A 19,130-nucleotide genomic window follows, 5' to 3' on the forward strand; every position below is an offset into this window, starting at 1 on the left:
CACCCGGAGGCGGAGCCAGTACGAGCTGACGTCAAGGGCACACAACACCTCAAAAGGCAGAGGAGGGCGGGGCGGGCAAGGGGGACCTGCTGCTGGGAGCGGCGGCCCGAGCCGGGGCCATGGCGAAGCTGCTGAGCTGCGTCCTAGGCCCTCGGCTCTACAAAATCTACCGGGAGAGGGACTCCGAAAGGGCCCCGGCCAGCGTCCCCGAGACGCCAACGGCAGTCACTGCCCCCCATTCCAGCTCCTGGGTGAGTCAAGTTCCCCCCCGCCGAAGAACGTGGTACAGTCCAAACCCTTTACGGCCTTTGCTCCCTAGAAGTGCCCATGAGGGGAAATAAGGGGAGTCTGCTTGTCAAGCCAGTTGTCCGCAAAGTCTGCGCTCTGTGTGCTTCCTAGGTTAAAGTCACGCCTACGGACTGGCCGCCTCCTTTCTTTTTCGCTCTTTACCGCTTTCTCATTCCGACTACCACTCCTTGCTCTTTCCTTTCCGCGTCCCCCCACCCTGTCTGTCGTGGTTCGTGCTGGTCCTAGTTGAGTCTTAAGTCCTGGAAGAGACACTGCGTGGACTGGGGAGCCGGTGAATTTTGCCGTCAAACTCTCAATTTCCTCTTCCTCAGTGCCTCTTCGTGCCTCCCTCCGCTCCGTTTTTATCTTCCCTTTACCCTGGCCTTGAATTTCAGAATGACTTTTACAGGTCCTCTATCCCCCGGTCCTCCCCCTAACCCCTGCCCAACCTAGCCTGGAGACCCCAGAGTCATTGTATTCTGGAGAGCTGGCGAGTGGTGGTAGGCTGCTCTAAATATTCTCTTCCTTTTTATCAGTTGTCTCACATTGTGTTACTGTCTCCTACAAACTGCCCGCTCCTACCCACCTTCTCTTCTTAGTCAACTACTCTTATTTCTGATGCTTTTCTTTCCCTCTTAGAATTGTCTTGGTGTCTTTCCTTTCTTCTCCAACCCTTCTCCCCATATGCACGTGCCTGCAATCCATTTGAAACTGATCTGTGGAAAGGAGCAAAAATAGTCCAATGCTGCTTTCACTTTTGCTTCCAAATCCAGCTCCCTGTGTTCCCATGATCAGGGTTGGGAAATCAGGTTCAGGGTGAGGGTGAGGAAGAGGGGTTTCTGTGGGGGCCAGCGATGTCTCAAGAGATATAGTCAATGAGGCTAGAACTGGAGGACAAGCAGCAGGGCTTCTGAAAGGGAAAGGGAAAGACTTGCCAATGGGCAGGGTCCTTAAGGAGGCCATCTGTTTTGGCAGGATACGTACTATCAGCCCCGTGCCCTGGAGAAACATGCTGACAGCATCCTGGCACTGGTATGTCTACCCTGGCATCTGGGACTCTCTGCATCTTTCAGACCCACCTATCCTCTTGAACTTAGCCCTCCTGACAGCAGCAGCGCACCTGGGGTGGGGGATGCTCTGGGCTCTGCAACAGACCTCTCCAACACAGACACATAGACACACTCTAAGTGTGCATACTTGGCACTCCCCTTTGGCATGTAGCATTGCTTTCTCTGAGGCAGCCTGAGCCGTGAGGAAAACATGTTTACTCTTGGGACCATCTTCAGGTGCTAAGTCCTGCACTTCCCCAGTGACCTGACCTCCCTGGCAACTAACCTCTTTGGCTGCAGGGACAGCTGTTCTTTCTGGCCCAGTTCCTATGGTGATGTTTGCGCATCTCTTGGGGACCAAGCCAGGGGCTGTCATGAGCAGGGCCAATTGAAAAGGCTTGATTAACTTGAGTAGACAGAGAGACTGGCCTTTAAATGTGATGGAATTATGTCTGGAGTTGGAAGACGTAATTCTTCCATAATTCCAGAGGAACAAAATAGACCCTGTACCTAGTTTTCCCAGCCTCCATTACACTGACACACTACTTTTCAACAAATATCGAGCACCTACTGCGTGCATGGTGTAGTACACCAAATACTCCATACGATATCCCTCAGGTTGTCCATCTTGCTCGGAAGTGTAGGCCTGGAATGGCAGGCGTGTGTGTGTGTGTGTGTGTGTGTGTGTGTGTGTGTGTGTGTATTGATTGCCTGTCCCTGTCTCTCTGCTGCAGGCTTCAGTATTCTGGTCCATCTCTTATTACTCCTCTCCCTTCGCCTTCTTCTACTTGTACAGGAAAGGTCAGTGTGGTTTCAAAGGTGGTGGGGCAGCAAATGGGCATGTTGTTGGCAGATGAGCCAGCTCCCTAAAGAGGAGAGGGGACCTGTGAGGATGGCTTGGCTTCCCTCTTCCATCAGGAATCTTCTTCCTCTTAGGGTATGGCTGTTCCAAAGAGGGAGTGTGGGGTGGAGGTTGGGGCTGAACTGGGAAGAGGAGCTGAGGGGCATTGTGGAGAGGGTCTCACATTGTCCCTTTCCCTTCCCAGGTTACTTGAGTTTGTCCAAAGTGGTGCCGTTTTCTCACTATGCTGGGACGTTGCTGCTACTTCTGGCAGGTGTGGCCTGCCTCCGAGGTAGGTAGAGAGGAAACCTGGTTTGAATCTATCTGTCACTGTCACTGGGTAAATATTAAGTACCTTCTGCAAATACAGTTTAGTGATTGGCCCTGAGAGGGAATCACTAAAGAGAGCATAGTTTAAGGCATGATCTTTTCCTCAAAAGACTTGGGTAATAAATATGACAAAATAACAAAAAAGTTTGCTGTTACTTTTTTTGTGTGTGTACAGACAGGGTCTCAACATGTTGTCTAGGATGGTCTGGAACTCCTGAGCTCAAAGTGATTGTCCTACCTCAGCTTCCCCAAAGTACTGGGATTATAGATGTGAGCCACCATGCCTGGCTGCTATTATCTAGAAAAGATGCCTATACCCTACAACAATTCTATGTATGTATACACACTAGGGAAACTCCTGCACATGTATAAACAATATATATGTACAAGAATACAACATACAACACTATTTGTAATAATCCTACACTGGAAACAACTCCAGTGGCTATCAATAGGATGGATAAAATATGTTCTGTGCAATAGCCGTGCAACAGAACATTATATAGCAATGCAAGTTAGCTATAGCTACGCTCAACAATGCAGATGAAGCTGGGTACAGTGGGTCATGCCTGTAATCCTAGCAGTTTGGTAGGGTAAGGTGGGCAGATCACCAGAGGTCAGGAGTTCGAGACCAGCCTGTCCAACATGGTGAAACCCCATCTCTACTAAACATACAAAAAATATTAGCCAGGTGTGGTGGTGGGTGCCTGTAATCCCAGCTATTTGGGAGGCTGAGCTAGTAGAATTGCTTGAACCCAGGAGGCAGAGGTTGCAGTCAGCCAAGATTATGTCACTGCACTCCATCTGGGGCAACAGAGCAAGACTCCATCTCAGAAAAAAAATTAATAAAATAAAATACAAAAAAATTAGCTGGGCAGGGGGATGCATGCCTGTAGTCCTAGCTGCTTGGGAGGCTAAGGCATGAGAATTCCTTGAACCTGGGGGGCAGAGGTTGCAGTGAGCCAAGATAGCACCACTGCACTCCAGCCTGGGTGACAAAGCAAGACTCTGTCTTCAGAAAAACAAAAGTAAGGCAGATTAATTTTTCAAATGTTGTGTTAAATAGAAGAAGCTAACCACAAAATATAGTATTCAGTATGTCTTCATTTATGTAAAATTCAAAAGGGATGCATATGTTTGAAGTAGAACACTAAAGACAACAAGAGCATGGTTTTCTTGAAAGTCAAGTGATGACTGGGGTGGGGGAGTACAGAATGGAGGAGATTCCTGCTGAGAGGTGGCTATGTTCCCTTTGTTGGCCTAGGTGATAGTCACATGAATGTTTGCTTTGTATTTTTTAAACTGAATATATGTTTTATGTATATAAGTTATATCTCACAATTTAAAAAAATAGAGAGGCAGAACAGATCGCCAAGCCCTAGTGGGTACATTTGATGACAATCAGGTGATGGGGGATGGTTGAGCATGGGGATGGTGGGGTAGGGGCTGGATGGCCGCAGTTGGGTCCAGGACCTTCTGCCTGAGGTGTTCTGACCCCTAATCTGTACAGGGCTGGGCTCTCTCCTCAGAGAGGCCTTCCCTGACCACCCTGTCTGAAAGTAGCTCCCACTACTCAGTTTTGTATTATTTTATTTATTTTTAATTTAGAAAAAAATACAGAAAAAATTAGCTGTGCATGGTGGCAGGTGCTCGTAATCCCAGCTACTCAGGAGGCGGTGCCAGAAAATCACTTGAACTTGGGAGGCAGAGGTTGCAGTGAGCTGAGATCACGCCATTGCACTCCAGCCTAGGCAACAAGAGCAAAACTCTGTCTCAAAAAGAAAAAGAAAAAGAAAAGAAAAAATACAGAAAAGTCCAGAGGACAAAATATTTTTAATTTTTTTTAGATATAGTTTGTGATTTTAAAAAATATATGTTTTTTTTTTTTTTTGAGACAGAGTTTCGCTCTTGTTACCCAGGCTGGAGTGCAATGGTGCGATCTCGGCTCACCGCAACCTCCACCTCCTGGGTTCAGGCAATTCTCCTGCCTCAGCCTCCTGAGTAGCTGGGATTACAGGCACGCGCCACCATGCCCAGCTAATTTTTTGTATTTTTAGTAGAGACGGGGTTTCACTATGTTGACCAGGATGGTCTCGATCTCTCGACCTCATGATCCACCTGCCTCGGCCTCCCAAAGTGCTGGGGTTACAGGCTTGAGCCACCACGCCCGGCTTTAAAAAATATATGGTTTTGTGATATTTGCTTTAAATGCTTTCTGTCAGCAAAATACTAAAGCACTACAGTTAGGGTTGGAGTTCCCACTGGGATCCTCTCAGTGCCATTTTCCTCTTTCCTCAGAAGTAATAATTGTCATTTGGTATGGGTTTTTTTTTTTCTGGCACATACTTTCATACTTTTATGAAACATATTTCTCAAGTCCAAGCTGCCATCAATTGTAAAATGAATACTAATTTCAGAGTTTTCAAGGGTTAAAACATGTGCATCTTAGAATCTTTTTTTCCTTTTTTTTTTTTTTTTTGAGACGGAGTTTCGCTCTTGCTATCCAGGCTGGAGTGCAATGGCGCGATCTGGGCTCACCGCAACCTCCGCCTCCTGGGTTCAGGCAATTCTCCTGCCTCAGCCTCCCGAGTAGCTGGGATTACAGGCACGCACCACCATGCCCAGCTAATTTTTTGTATTTTTTTAGTAGAGACGGGGTTTCACCATGTTGACCAGGATGGTCTCGATCTGTCGACCTCGTGATCCACTGGCCTCGGCCTCCCAAAGTGCTGGGATTACAGGCTTGAGCCACCGCGCCTGGCTTTTTTTTTTTTTTTTAACTCCCAATTTATGAGTGGAGCATCTTAGAATCTGTGAAATATGATATCTATAAACAATATGTATTGTGCATTGTACATTTTGGAATAAATGTTATCACTGCACACAAATCATTCTGCAGCACACTTCATTCTCTCATCATCTCGTTTTAGGGAACTACCATTGATGGCACAGAGTTCTGGTTCATTCTTGTATTTTCTTTGTAGCACTCATTCCTCTCTGAAATGTTCTTGTGTATTGTCTTTTTCTGGCTGTACCTTACCCCAACCAGAATGCCAGCTCTCTGAGAGCCAGGAGCTGTGTATCTCATATCCTGCTGAGTCTCCTTTGTATAGTACAGTGCCTGCTTGGCACACGACACCTGCCAGGTCAGTGAGGAGAGAAGTTAGGGTTTGAGATGCCTCAGCAGTGAAAGGAGAGTGGACGCAATCACTGAGTACTTGATTGAAAAGAGCGAGTCAGCACTGAGTTGCCTCTGATTCAGAGAGGAAAGCAGAAAGGAGGCAGGAGAGGAACCGTTCAGGAACTGGAAGGAAGCAAGGATGGGCCCAGGAAGGAGAGGCAGGAGGGACAGGGAGAATGCCGAGTGGTACAGTCGGAGAGAATGAGGATGGAAGAGTCAGGGGTTCAGTGAGGAAGTAATTATGGGCAGGAGTCAGAGACTATGAAGCCAGACAGCAAGGGGCTAGAATATACAGAAGAGAGGCAGAAAGCAAGCATTAGAAAAGAGCAGCAGTGAAAAATAGAGAAATTTAATTTTCACAGGAGAGAACAGTAGGATTATATGATAGTGTTTAAAGACTGAGGAAAATGAACATTCTGGAAGATGGTAGGTTAGGGATCATCTATAAAGACATAAGCTGCAGAAGCTAGGGAGAAGAAGCATCCTATAGCCAGTTGCTGGATATGGAGGAAGGGGGCTGGCTCAGGTACATTTCTCTACATCCTATGCCCTCAGTTCCTTTTTCTTTCACTTCTTCTTCCACGGCCTTCTCTAGCCCATCTTCAATTCTTTTCGTAAAACCTAGGCATTCTGTTTCCCAGTTTTCCTAGCACTGTTTCCTGTCCTTTCTCTACCAGGCATTGGCCGCTGGACCAACCCCCAGTACCGGCAGTTCATCACCATCTTGGAAGCCACACATCGGAACCAGTCTTCAGAAAACAAGGTGAGAGGCTTTAGGAAAAGTGCCATATGGGTGCCTGAGAGCAGCTTCCTCAGTTGTCCCTCAGAGCACCAAGCACCGGCTTCTGCAGGAAGAGGAGGTGTGTTTTACCACCCACCACACCGTGTGTTTGCTTGCACGTTGCTGTATCCCTTCTCCCCTCTATTAGTGAACTGTTCACTTGAGGAATTTTTCCTCTCTACCACTTCTAATGGAATATTCTGCTAGAATGATCTTCCCCCTCCCTCACCTGCAAGAACTGGCTAAATGTAGAAACATTTCACAATGTTTCTTTTTTCTTTTTTGAAATGGAGTTTTGCTCTTGTTGCCCAGGCTGGAGTGCAATGGTGCGATCTTGGCTCACGGCAACCTCTGCCTCCCAGGTTCAAGCAATTCTCCTGTCTCAGCCTCCTGAGTAGCTGGGATTACAGGTGCCTACCACTATGCCCAGCTAATTATTGGCATTTTTAGTAGAGACAGGGTTTCACCATGTTGGCCAGGCTGGTCTCGAACTCCTGACCTCAGGTGATCCATCTACCTCCATCTCCCATACTGCTGGGATTATAGATGTGAGCCACTGTGCCTGGCCCACAGTATTTCTTTTTTTTTTTTTTTTCGAGACAGAGTTTCACTTTTGTTGCCCAGGCTAGAGTGCAGTGGCACGATTTCAACTCACTGCAACCTCTACCTCCTGCGTTCAAACAATTCTCCTGCCTCAGCCTCCCAAGTAGCTGGGATTATAGGCATGCACCACAACGCCCAGCTAAGTTTTATATTTTTAGTAGAGATGGGCTTTCACCATGTTGGTCAAGCTGGTCTTGAACTCCTGACCTCAGGCGATCCACCTGCCTTGTCCTCCCAAAGTGCTGGGATTATAGGCATGAGCTGCCACACCTGGCCTACAGTGTTTCTTAGAAGGTAGTTTTCTCTGTATCACAGCAGCTTGGTTCGATTAATATTTATTTTTGTTGTATGCATTTAATACCATGCTAGCCTTGTTTATGGATGGGACAGGATGGACAGGTATGTCCACTCCTGTGCCTGGGAGTACACCATGGTGCCAGGAGGGAGAAAAGCTAGGGCTCAGTGTCTTGGAAGTTGTGCCAGGCTGGCTGATGCTAGACTGTGATTATCTTTGAGGATGGGCTTTGGGGCCCCATAAAGCTCTCTCCTGTTATGGGGGGTTTCTGGGATCAAACAGCTATGACCACCATCATCGCATTCCTGGCTACTCCACACTATTTATGGAGCTGTGTAATGATGCCCTCTGTACTACACTGCTGGCTGAGGCATTTGTCTGATCCTCACAACAGCTGAGTGAGGTGGCATTATTACCCTCATTTGTGCATCTGAGGAAACAGAGGCAAAAAGAGGTTAAGTGACCCATTTGGAGTCATACAGCAAGAAAGTGGCTAAGTCCAGATTTGAGAGCAGGTCTGAGCACTGAGATTCGCTATTTTTTTTTTTTTTTTTTGAGATGGAGTTTCGCTCTTGTTACCCAGGCTGGAGTGCAATGGCGCGATCTGGGCTCACCGCAACCTCCGCCTCCTGGGTTCAGGTAATTCTCTTGCCTCAGCCTCCTGAGTAGCTTGGATTACAGGCATGTGCCACCATGCCCAGCTACTTTTTTGTATTTTTAGTAGAGACGGGGTTTCAACACCATGTTGACCAGGATGGTCTCGATCTCTTGACCTTGTGATCCACCCGCCTCGGCCTCCCAAAGTGCTGGGGTTACAGGCTTGAGCCACCGCGCCCGGCGAGATTCGCTTTTATTCATCATATTTTGTTTTGCCATTTACCTTTTTGTATAATTTTTCTTTTTTTTTTCTTTCTTTTTTTTTTTTTTTTGAGACGGAGTTTCGCTCTTGTTACCCAGGCTCGAGTGCAATGGCACGATCTCAGCTCACCGCAACCTCCACCTCCTGGGTTCAGGCAATTCTCCTGCCTCAGCCTCCTGAGTAGCTGGGATTACAGGCACGCACCACCATGCCCAGCTAATTTTTTGTATTTTTAGTAGAGACGGGGTTTCACCATGTTGACCAGGATGGTCTCCATCTCTTGACCTCGTGATCCACCCGCCTCGGCCTCCCAAAGTGCTGGGATTACAGGCTTGAGCCACCGCACCCAGCTGATTTTTCTACTGCTCTCTCTTAGTCATTTTGAAATGTAAAAAAATTTCTGTGCAGAAAATAAAAAACAATCCTCAAAATAGAATGCTGGGAGCTCAGGGGATAGGGGACAAATTCAGTTGAGTATTAAGACACGGCTCCCACTGCCCTCAAAAAACGTGGAACCAGCGAGGTGGCTCATGCCTATAATCCTAGCACTTTGGGAGGCTGAGGCAGGAGGATCGCTTGAGCCCAGGAGTTCAAGACCAGCCTGGGCAACATAGTAAGACCTTGTCTCTAAAGAACATTTTAAAAATTAGCTGGGGCCAGTGGCTCACGCCTGTAATCCCAGCACTTTGGGAGGCTGAGGCGGGTGGATCACGAGGTCAAGAGATCAAGACCATCCTGGTCAACATGGTGAAACCCCGTCTCTACTAAAAATACAAAAAAATTAGCTGGGCATGGTGGCGCGTGCCTGTAATCCCAGCTACTCAGGAGGCTGAGGCAGGAGAATTGCCTGAACCCAGGAGGCAGAGGTTGCGGTGAGCCGAGATCGCGCCATTGCACTCCAGCCTGGGTAACAAGAGCGAAACTCTGTCTTAAAAAAAAAAAAAAAAAAAAAAAAAAAAAAATTAGCTGGGGCTGGGTGCGATGGCACATGCCTGTAATCCCAGCACTTTGGGAGGCCAGAGGTCAAGGCAGGTGGATCACAAGGTCAAGAGATTGAGACCAGCCTAGCCAACATGGTAAAACCGTTCTCTACTAAAAATACAAAAATTAACCAGGTGTGGTGACACATGCCTGTAGTCCCAGCTACTCAGGAGACTGAGGCAGAAGAATCACTTGAACCCATGAGCCGGAGGTTGCAGTGAGCTGAGATCATGCCATTGCACTCCAGCCTAGCTGGCAGAACGAGACTCGATCTCAAAAAAGAAAAAAAATTAGCTAGGCATGGTAGCACATGTCTAGTCCCAGCTACTCCAGAGGCTGAGGTAGGAGGATCACTTGGGCCTGGGACTTAGAGGCTGCAGTGAGCTATGATTGTACCAACTGCACTCCATCCTGGGCAACAGCATGAGACACTGCCTCAAAAAAAAAAAAAAAAAAGGTGGAAGGCATGCAGACTGGCTCAGTGGGGTGACCCAAGGCTCAGGTGGTCTATAGGGTAGCACTGACCGGTGGCTGTAGGAGTTGAAGGAAGGGAGCTAGTTGTGAGGATGGAAGTCAGAGCTTCCTTCGAGGGGTGGCCCCACGTGTAGAAGAGCCCACTGTGGGTGTGACTTCCCTTCTGTCTGTCTCACTCAACCTTGGGTCTGTTGATGTGATCTGCTGGGAGATTTCTGAGACTCCAAGGCAGCACCCTATAAGGGACCCAGGTGGGAGAATAGACTGTGACCAGCCAGCGGGTCCCTACCACCCCCTCACTGAAAAGCACTAGCACCTTCAGCCACTCTTCCTGGGGGGTGGGTCAGACTTAAAGATTTTTAGAAAAGCAGAATGTTAGGTTCCCAGCTTGGAAGAGGGCAGACAGGCCAGTCCTGATACCTGATTGGGCACACCATCTCGCCTGACTTTCTGGTCCTGTTTGAATTTTCCATCTGAGCCGGGCGCGGTGGCTCATGCCTGTAATCCCAGCACTTTGGGAGGCCGAGGTGGGTGGATCACCTGAGGTCAGGAGTTTAAAACCAACCTGACCAACATGGTGAAATCTTATCTCTACTAAAAAATACAAAAATTGGCTGGGCATGGTGGCGGGCACCTGTTATCTCAGCTACTTGGAAGGCTGAGTCAGGAAGATCACTTGACCCCAGGAGGCCGAGGTTGTGGTGAGCCAAGATCATGCTATAGCACTCCAGCCTGGGTAACAGAACAAGACCCTGTCTCAAAAAAAAAAAAAAAAAAAAAAATGTCCATCTGAGAATTGGGAGGATATTGACCTCTGCTTAGTTTCCCCTGATGTGTGGGGATCAGAGCCCTGTGTAACGAAGTGTCGTTGACAGTGGGTAGGAGGGCCTCCCCTGAGTTCTCAGTTCCCCCTTTCCTCCCCTCTTTATTGCATGCCCACCGCAGAGGCAGCTTGCCAACTACAACTTTGACTTCCGGAGCTGGCCAGTGGACTTCCACTGGGAAGAACCCAGCAGCCGGTGAGGCCCCAGTTCTTTTGCTCTATCCCTCCCCTTGGAATCATCCCAGATAATCCCTGCCCTGCCCTGTCCCCCTACCTTCATGCCCTCTCATCACAGTGCCTGCTTCCAGTGCCGTTTTGCTGTTCCTAGACCCCCACTGTCCTCCAGACCTCAGACGACCAGCTTGCTGCTCCTGACCCCATCCTTCCCTGCCTCTTTCCCTTCCTCAGGAAGGAGTCTCGAGGGGGCCCTTCCCGCCGAGGTGTGGCCCTGCTTCGCCCAGAGCCCCTACACCGGGGGACAGCAGACACCCTCCTCAACCGGGTTAAGAAGCTGCCTTGTCAGATCACCAGGTGGGAAACAACAGGGAGGAGAGGCCTGTTGGGGTGGAGGGGGCGTGGCAGGAGGGCTCTGCTAGTGGGCACTTCATTGTAAAATAGCTGTCACTCATTGGGCCTAGTGTCATATGCTTTGTGTATATAATTTGTGGCAAAGTCGTTTTTATCCACATTAATGTTTGAAGAAAAGAGGCGCCGGGAGGTCTGGAGTCTCAAATGTAGTAGATGAAGAACTGGGATATGAACAAAGGCTCCTTCAGTGAGGCTGAGAAGGAGCAGTAGGGGTGGGGTGGGGGTAGAGAGGATACACACCTGTAGCTGGGGCAGGCTCTGGTAGCATCTGTGTACCCATCGCGGCCCCTCTGCCTCGTTGTTATTCTACCTTGGCTCCTGGCCCCTGTGTGCCTCAGTGTCTGCACCTGTCACGAACCTGCCCTACAGGGCTGCTGAGGAGATTAAGTAAGGTAACATGTTCTGAAGGGCTCCTGCCTTGCCTGGGTGCCTGAGAGCACATGGAAAATCCCAAATAAAGCTCAGTCGTGGGTACTGATGATGTCAGAAGGAACGGAAATAACCACCTATATCTTACAGTGGAACAGACACTGGGAATTTTCTATTGCTGGGAGTTAGGAGACAGCTTCTAGAATACCAAGGAACAGGGTGGACTTAGTGGTTGGTTGTTGACAGTGTGCTAATTGGTCAGGAAGGCAAGCTATATTTGAGGTTTTGAATTATAACCATCCTTTTTTAAAGTATTATTTATTGGGGGACCTTTAATATGTTGTACTTACATATTAACAGAATCATGATCTGATAATAACTTTGCATTTACTTATTATATATAAAAAGTTTTCTCATAAATCTCTTAGAATCCTGTACATACAGGATATGCATGCACTGAGCCGCAATATAAAATATTTATCTTACAAAGGTTGCAGTAAGAAGAGTTTGAAAAACACCAGCCTGGTACATATTTCATTGAGGCTTGAAAGAGGAAAGTAAAGCTGTGAAGGTCAGGGGTGAAGCAGGCCTTACAGTCTGTGAGTGCTAGGGCCGGGATGGTCCCCAGCACAGTCCCCAGGCCCCCCCAGGGTTATGGTTTGTCAACCTGTGTTCCCCACAGCTACCTGGTGGCGCACACTCTGGGGCGCCGGATGCTGTATCCAGGCTCTGTGTACCTGCTCCAGAAGGCCCTCATGCCTGTGCTGCTGCAGGGCCAGGCCCGACTGGTGGAAGAGGTGAGCAGTCCCTGTCCACTCATCCCCCAATGCCCTCTCCTCTCACCCCACCCCATCCCTGTGATGTGGCCTCCTGCCCCTTGCAACCTGGCCATTGCATCTCCCCTGCTCAGTGTAACGGGCGCCGGGCAAAGCTGCTGGCCTGTGATGGCAATGAGATTGACACCATGTTTGTGGACCGGCGGGGGACAGCTGAGCCCCAGGGACAGAAGCTGGTAAGAGGGAGCAGGGAGCCCAGAGGTGGAGTGAGTGTGAGGAAGGCAGTAGAGGTCTGGGGACACCAGTGCTATAGCACCTCCCCTAAGGAACCACTACTGGGGATAATCCCATCTCCTAGCTCTACCCTAAAGACCTTGTGATGTAGTGAAACCCTGTGATAGAGAAACAGATGAAGTAGGGGTGACATTCAAGGACCAAAAACTAATATTAAATAGCACTCCACACTTACATATATTTAATTATCATATATATATGAAGCATATATATTTAATTCTCACAACAATCCCGTGAGATAGGTATTGTTTATATTAGCCCATTTTACAGGAGATGAAACTGAGGCACAGAAAACCTTTCCTGGACCACACAGTAAGTGTTAGAGCTGGTATTTGAACCCAGGCAGCCTGGCTTCAAAGTCTCCTGCCTCCAGGAAGCAGCCCTGGAAAGAACACTAAGCCAGGAGTCTAGGGAGCTGAGTTCTAGTCCTGGTGCTGCCCATCTGCTATGAGAGTTCATGCAAATCCCACCGTCTGTGGGCTTCAGCTGGGAGTACCATGGCATTGGCGTTTATCTGACCATAAGACTGCATCCCAGAGAGGGATGGGGAGAGCAGTCAGCATACCGCACAGGAGCAATGGTCACAGAAGATAACAGACCCAAAAACTATAAAGGAAAAACATCTCCATAGTCCCCTTCCTGAGAGTTCCAGCTGGTAATCTTCCAAGGAAAAGTGGACACGGCTGGGTGGTTGAGCAATTCAACCTCTGAGGGGTATTTGTAATCCCTTTGCTTCTCCTCTATGGACCCTGTGGAATGAGAAGCTTCCACTCTCCTTGGAGAAAACAGGAACCCACCCTTTCCTCTTCCCTGCAAAGCTCTTCATGGGTTTCCCTGCAAAGCTCTTCATCGGTTGCCCTCCCTGCCCAAAGGGAGTTTTTCAGTCCCAACTTGGCCCCTGAGCCCTTCCTTCTTCCCTCCTTCCTAGGTAATCTGCTGTGAGGGGAATGCTGGGTTCTATGAGGTGGGCTGCGTCTCCACACCCCTAGAAGGTAAGATGGTGACTCAGCCTCCTTATCTCTGCCCTTTGAAGGGAATGTCCCTGCCTCCCACACTGATCTGACCTCCCCTGGCCTCCACTTTTCTCTGGATGAGGTTTTGGGTCTTTCAGCTTTAGGGAAAAATTCACTTGCCATTTGCTTTGATAACCCTACATCCCTCCCCTGGCCTATGTCCCTAACTGTTGTGCTTTTCATTCTGTTCCATTCCCCCACCACATACCCCACACAATCACATGCCTCTCCGTGCTGCCTCAGAACCTTTGGTGTCATCTCCTATTCTGGGAAGGCTTGGAGTTATTTGCCTCTAAGCTGGGGGGTCCTTCTGCTCTTCCTTCCCCCAGGGCTGGAGAGAGGGGTGTGGGCCACAAGGTCTCAGTCCCTCCTCCCACTGTGTTACAGCTGGATATTCAGTCCTGGGCTGGAATCATCCAGGCTTTGCTGGAAGCACGGTGAGACCATCTCAGGAATCCCTTCCTTTTCCTGAATTATGTCTGTCTCCCTCTGGTCAGCCATTGGAGGGAGGAGAGGGGCTGTGGATTTCTTGAAGGGCCTCTCATTCACCTGAGGGCTGGGGGCTAGGAGGTTGTGAAGGCAGCATTAGGAGCCATGGCCCCATCCGTGCAGTGGGGGGCTGGCAGGAGAGGAGGAGGTGGATCTCATTGTATACATCCGACTTCTGGAGAGAACAGCCTCTCCTACCACCCCTTCCTTCTACACCTTCTCTGTCTGTCACAGATGGCTGTAGGAGGGGTCCACATTAGAAGGGACAGGTAAGCTGGCCTTTGGTGGTGACACACCCTGCCTTTGCCCTTCCTCCTGCAGGGGGTGCCATTCCCACAGAATGAGGCCAATGCCATGGATGTGGTGGTCCAGTTTGCCATACACCGCCTGGGCTTCCAGCCCCAGGACATCATCATCTATGCCTGGTCCATCGGCGGCTTCACTGGTACCAGCCTCCCTCCCATCCCCCACTATAGACACATTCATGCCCACCCAGGAGAGGTGGGAAAATGTACTGGTGGCCCTGAGGTGGGGTGGAGGCTCAAGGAAGAAGAGAGAGGAAGTAGAATCTCTGAGTGGGCCTGGAAGAAGCTATCCTATTTGTATACACTTCACCTTTCCTTCCCTTTTTTTTTTTTTTTGAGACGGAGTTTCGCTCTTGTTACCCAGGCTGGAGTGCAATGGCGCGATCTCGGCTCACCGCAACCTCCGCCTCCTGGGTTCAGGCAATTCTCCTGCCTCAGCCTCCTGAGTAGCTGGGATTACAGGCACGCGCCACCATGCCCAGCTACTTTTTTGTATTTTTAGTAGAGACGGGGTTTCATCATGTTGACCAGGATGGTCTCGATCTTTTGACCTCGTGATCCACCCGCCTCGGCCTCCCAAAGTGCTGGGATTACAGGCTTGAGCCATCGCGCCTGGCTTCCTTTCCTTCCCTTTTGCCCAGTCATTAAAAGGAAAAGCAGACCCAGGTCCTGGGTGGGGAGATCGGGGAACGTGACTGTTTCCTGCCCATTGTCTTCAGTGCACTGTCTCCAGTGTTCTGTCTCCACCCTCTCCAGATAGATCACTGACTGAGTAAAGGAGGTTAAAAAAAAAAAAAACAAAAAAACAAGGGGGGCTGGACGCGGTGCTTACGCCTGTAATCCCAACATTTTGGGAGGCCAAGGCAGGCAGATCACAAGATCAGGAGTTCCAGATCAGCTGGCCAACATGATGAAACCCCGTCCCTACTAAAGATATAAAAGTTAGCCGGGCATGTTGGCGCACGCCTGTAATCGCAGCTACTCAGGAGACTGAGGAAGAATTGCTTAAACCCTGGAGGGGGAGGTTGCAGTGAGCTGAGATTGTACCATTGCACTCCAGTCTGGGAAACAGGGCAAGACTCCGTCTGAAAAAAAAAAGAAAGAAAAAAGGGATAACGTAGTGGGGGGAATGGGGTTGGCCTATAGCATCAGCGGGATGAGAGCATAGGTGGTGGGGAGGAAGGAGCCTCTCTCAGTTCTTACTCTTCTTCCCTGCCCTGGTACCAGCCACGTGGGCAGCCATGTCCTACCCAGATGTTAGTGCCGTGATCCTGGATGCCTCCTTTGATGACCTAGTGCCCTTGGCGTTGAAGGTCATGCCAGACAGCTGGAGTGAGTGCAGCTCCCCGGCCTGCCCTTCCAGGGAAGGGGTGGGCTGGAATTGGGAACTGTTCTAACTGAGATGGCTCCCTTTTCCTTGGGTGGAGAGTAGGTTGCCCCGTTGTTAGAAGCAGGACGACTCCTTTGTCTGGGGACCTCAGTTTTCTTTCTCCATGAACAGTGAGAACCTTTATGTTGGGCAAGGGCTTTGTCTCTGCCATCCTTTCACCTTTATCCCACTCTAGGGGGCCTGGTGACCAGGACTGTGAGGCAGCATCTCAATCTAAACAACGCGGAGCAGCTGTGCAGGTGAGGGCCTGCCAGCGTCCGGCATTGAACACCTGCACCCCCCATACAGCTCTGCTGGGCACTCAGATGCTGAAATTAGTACTAAAGTGCAAGTTGGTAAATGGCCACTGGCCCACATCCCCTGAGTGACCCTGCACCACCTCAACGGGCCTAACCCCTCCCATGTGCCCTGGGACCCTGGACCACCTGAGGATTGGCAACCAAAGGGTTAAGGCCTGGCACAGCAGGGGTCTCCCTGCAGGGCCAGACTTTGACCCATGCCCATTCTTTTTTTTTTTTTTTTTTTTCCCTGAGATGGAGTCTCACTCTTGTTGCCTAGGCTGGAGTGCAATAGCGAAATCTCGGCTCACTGCAACCTCTGCCTCCCAGGCTCAAGTGATTCTCCTGCCTCAGCCTGCTGAGTAGCTGAGATTACCAGGATGCGCCACCACACCCAGCTGATTTTGTACTTTTTTTTTAGTAGAGACAGGGTTTCTCCATGTTGGTCAGGGTGGTCTCAAATTCCCGACCTCAGGTGATCCACCTGCCTCGGCCTCCCAAAGTGCTGGGATTACAAGCATGGGCCATGACGCCCAGCCTGAACCATGTCCATTCTTAAATATTCCCTCTCACCCCTGAGTGAAGGGCTAGGCCACAGGCTGTGCTGTAGCAAGAGGTAAGAATGCTACCAGTGCAGGGATGGGGGTGGGCCAGTTGGCACCTGTCTCCCTTCCGACTGCTCTGTTCTCTGAAGATACCAGGGTCCTGTATTGCTGATCCGGAGAACCAAGGATGAGATCATCACCACTACGTGAGTGGCTGGGAAACTCTGCCCTCTCGAACCCCAGAGATGGCCAGGAACTTGCCCCTCCCACCTCTGCCCACCAGAAACCCAGGTATATAGACTCTTCCTCCTAACTTCCAGCCCCTCCAGGGTACATTCTTCTCACCCCCAGGGTTCCTGAGGACATCATGTCTAACCGAGGCAATGACCTCCTGCTGAAGCTCCTGCAGCATCGGTGAGAGCCAGGGTGTGTGCACGCTGGGGGCAGTGTACACACAGATACTGACACCAGCACAAGGAAGAAGGGAGGAAGGTTCAGGGGTGGGGAATGAAAAAAATTCAGCCCTGACCTGTCTCTGCACTTACTCCATAGGTATCCCCGAGTGATGGCAGAGGAGGGTCTTCAGGTGGTGAGGCAGTGGTTGGAGGCCTCTTCACAGCTGGAGGAAGGTGAGAAGGGATCCAATGAGGCTTGGGGCGGGGCCCAGCAAGGTCAGGTTGCTGACTGGCTGTCATCTCTCCCTAACCAGCCTCAATTTACAGCCGATGGGAGGTGGAAGAGGACTGGTGTCTGTCTGTCCTCCGCTCCTACCAGGCAGAACATGGGCCTGACTTCCCCTGGAGTGTGGGTAAGGAAGTCCTGGGGCAGGAGAGGGGATGGGAAGAGCCTGGGAAGGGGATGAATACCCAGATGGTGTGGCCTGTTTTGAGCACCTCCTCTCCGCAGGGGAGGACATGAGTGCAGATGGACGGCGGCAGCTGGCTTTATTTCTGGTGAGCTAAGGAGTGGGAAGTGGGAAGGATTCCTGAACGGCCAGGGCTCACATATGGGGACTAGGGACGGGGGATACCCTACAGTCATTGAAAGTGGCAGCTTTTATAGAGTGGGTGCAGAGGCAGAGGATAGGGAGAGAGAGTCCAGTGGCTGCCCCTCCCTACAGTGCTCTGTACCCCTCCCATCCCACCTCCTTTCCTCAGGCTCGGAAGCATCTGCACAATTTTGAGGCCACTCACTGCACCCCACTCCCAGCCCAGAACTTCCAGATGCCCTGGCACCTCTAGGGACCACACTGGGACTCATTATGGAAGAATAGGGTGAGAGGAGACATGAGGAAAGACCCTCTTATTTGTGATTCTCTGTGTTCATGTTGCTGTTTATAGTTTGTGGAAAGTGGGGGAACATCCCCCTTCTCACCACTGTTCTCTTGCACGTTTCCCCTCATTGACGTGGCTGTACTTAACCTTCTCCAACATACATCCTGCATTACATGAATGGATTATTCCTAATAATTAATAAAAAGGTATTTTTTCTACTATCTGGTTAATTGTATGACTTCAAAGTGTCCAGGGAGCCAGGGGCAGGTAGTGGGGAGAGCAGAGGCCCCAAAGGGCTGGACTTTGGGAAACCCTAACTCCAGACAGCTAATATAACCCTTCCCATCTGTGTCCCCCGAGGCCTTCAGCCCCCAACCTGAGCTATCCTCAGGCAGCGACTCCCCAAACCTCCCCCTTCCCTGGTATGCTACTGTTATCACAACTGTGCAGCCTCCCTGGCCCCTCTTGCCTCCTTCCTCAGTTCTTCCTACATAGAACCACCCAGAAGTCCATGGTTGCCCCCTCCTGCTTATAGCTCATGAGCTTTCTAGGATCCAATTTCACCTACCCAGCCCTTCTACTGGTTTCCAGGCTCGACCTGCATGGTGTTACTAGCAGTACCCTCCAATTTTCCTTGCTCACCTCTTGTTATCTCTATGAGGAATGAGGAAGGGCCTGCTTCCCATGTCTTACGCAGCAAACGCCGCACACCCACCTGGCCATGTCATCAAGTCTCTGTCCTCACAGCCGTTTGGCAGTTTAACAAACACAGGCCCTGCCAGGGAATGAGGGCCAGGTGCCAAGGACTTCTCAGAGCCATACTTTGCCTTTTGGACAGCTCTGTTAGAAGATGCTTAGGTTGTACCTGAGGAAATTGGTTCCCCATAACTTCCATCTATCTCTAATCTTTGGACCTCATGGAACACAATGAATGGTTCCCTCTTCCACCCACTGGTTTATTGCCTGGCCACTTTCTTCATTTGGAAACTTCTCTCTTCCAAATGAAAGACCCCAAGGTTTATCACCCTGAGTTCATTGTTTTGAGAAAGATGCTTAATGTGGGCGACGATGTTCTGATGTCCTAGATACAATATATGGCTAAATTTCTGTGTCTTTTCCAACCCCAGTGCATGAAGCTCTTCTGTAATCCCCGGAGCAGAGGCTCTGTGTGCCCCCATTAGCACTGCAATTCCTTAAGGGAAGGTATACTGAGTCTCCACTGGAAGTAGAGATCTGAGACTTCTCAGGTGATGTGACGCCTAAAATTTGGAGTTAGAACTGAGGGAGGTGACCACAGCTCCATA

The 19,130-nt window shown here is 49.9% G+C and overlaps 1 protein-coding gene across 2 annotated transcripts; it reads left to right on the forward strand.

Annotated features, from left to right (window-relative positions):
• Positions 1-54: 54 nt before the first annotated feature.
• Positions 55-18,047, forward strand: ABHD16A (abhydrolase domain containing 16A, phospholipase). Of its 2 annotated transcripts, none has more exons than XM_003944342.4 (20): positions 55-251; positions 1,264-1,320; positions 2,072-2,138; positions 2,384-2,470; positions 6,367-6,452; positions 10,628-10,701; positions 10,914-11,036; positions 12,145-12,259; positions 12,373-12,474; positions 13,461-13,524; positions 13,933-13,982; positions 14,356-14,479; positions 15,567-15,671; positions 15,905-15,968; positions 16,702-16,758; positions 16,904-16,966; positions 17,105-17,181; positions 17,262-17,360; positions 17,459-17,505; positions 17,710-18,047. In XM_003944342.4, exons 1-20 carry the CDS (start codon positions 120-122, stop codon positions 17,791-17,793), a joined length of 1,677 nt encoding a protein of 558 aa, XP_003944391.1. In that variant the 5' UTR covers positions 55-119; the 3' UTR covers positions 17,794-18,047. The 2 variants fall into 2 exon arrangements, with proteins under 2 accessions (XP_003944391.1, XP_010330566.1); XM_010332264.3 differs by lacking the exon at positions 55-251 and adding an exon at positions 340-788.
• The last annotated feature ends 1,083 nt before the right edge of the window (positions 18,048-19,130 follow it).

The sequence above is a fragment of the Saimiri boliviensis genome, chromosome 4 (genome assembly GCF_048565385.1).
Source record: "Saimiri boliviensis isolate mSaiBol1 chromosome 4, mSaiBol1.pri, whole genome shotgun sequence".
Lineage (NCBI taxonomy): Eukaryota > Metazoa > Chordata > Mammalia > Primates > Cebidae > Saimiri > Saimiri boliviensis.

Bases quoted from the DNA above. Each gene is read 5' to 3' on its own strand.
- ABHD16A (XM_003944342.4), top strand. From the start codon at position 120: ATGGCGAAGCTGCTGAGCTGCGTCCTAGGCCCTCGGCTCTACAAAATC. The intron at 252-1,263 runs GTGAGTCAAGTT...CTGTTTTGGCAG, and splicing joins CCCCCCATTCCAGCTCCTGG to GATACGTACTATCAGCCCCG. The intron at 10,702-10,913 runs GTGAGGCCCCAG...TCCCTTCCTCAG, and splicing joins TGGGAAGAACCCAGCAGCCG to GAAGGAGTCTCGAGGGGGCC.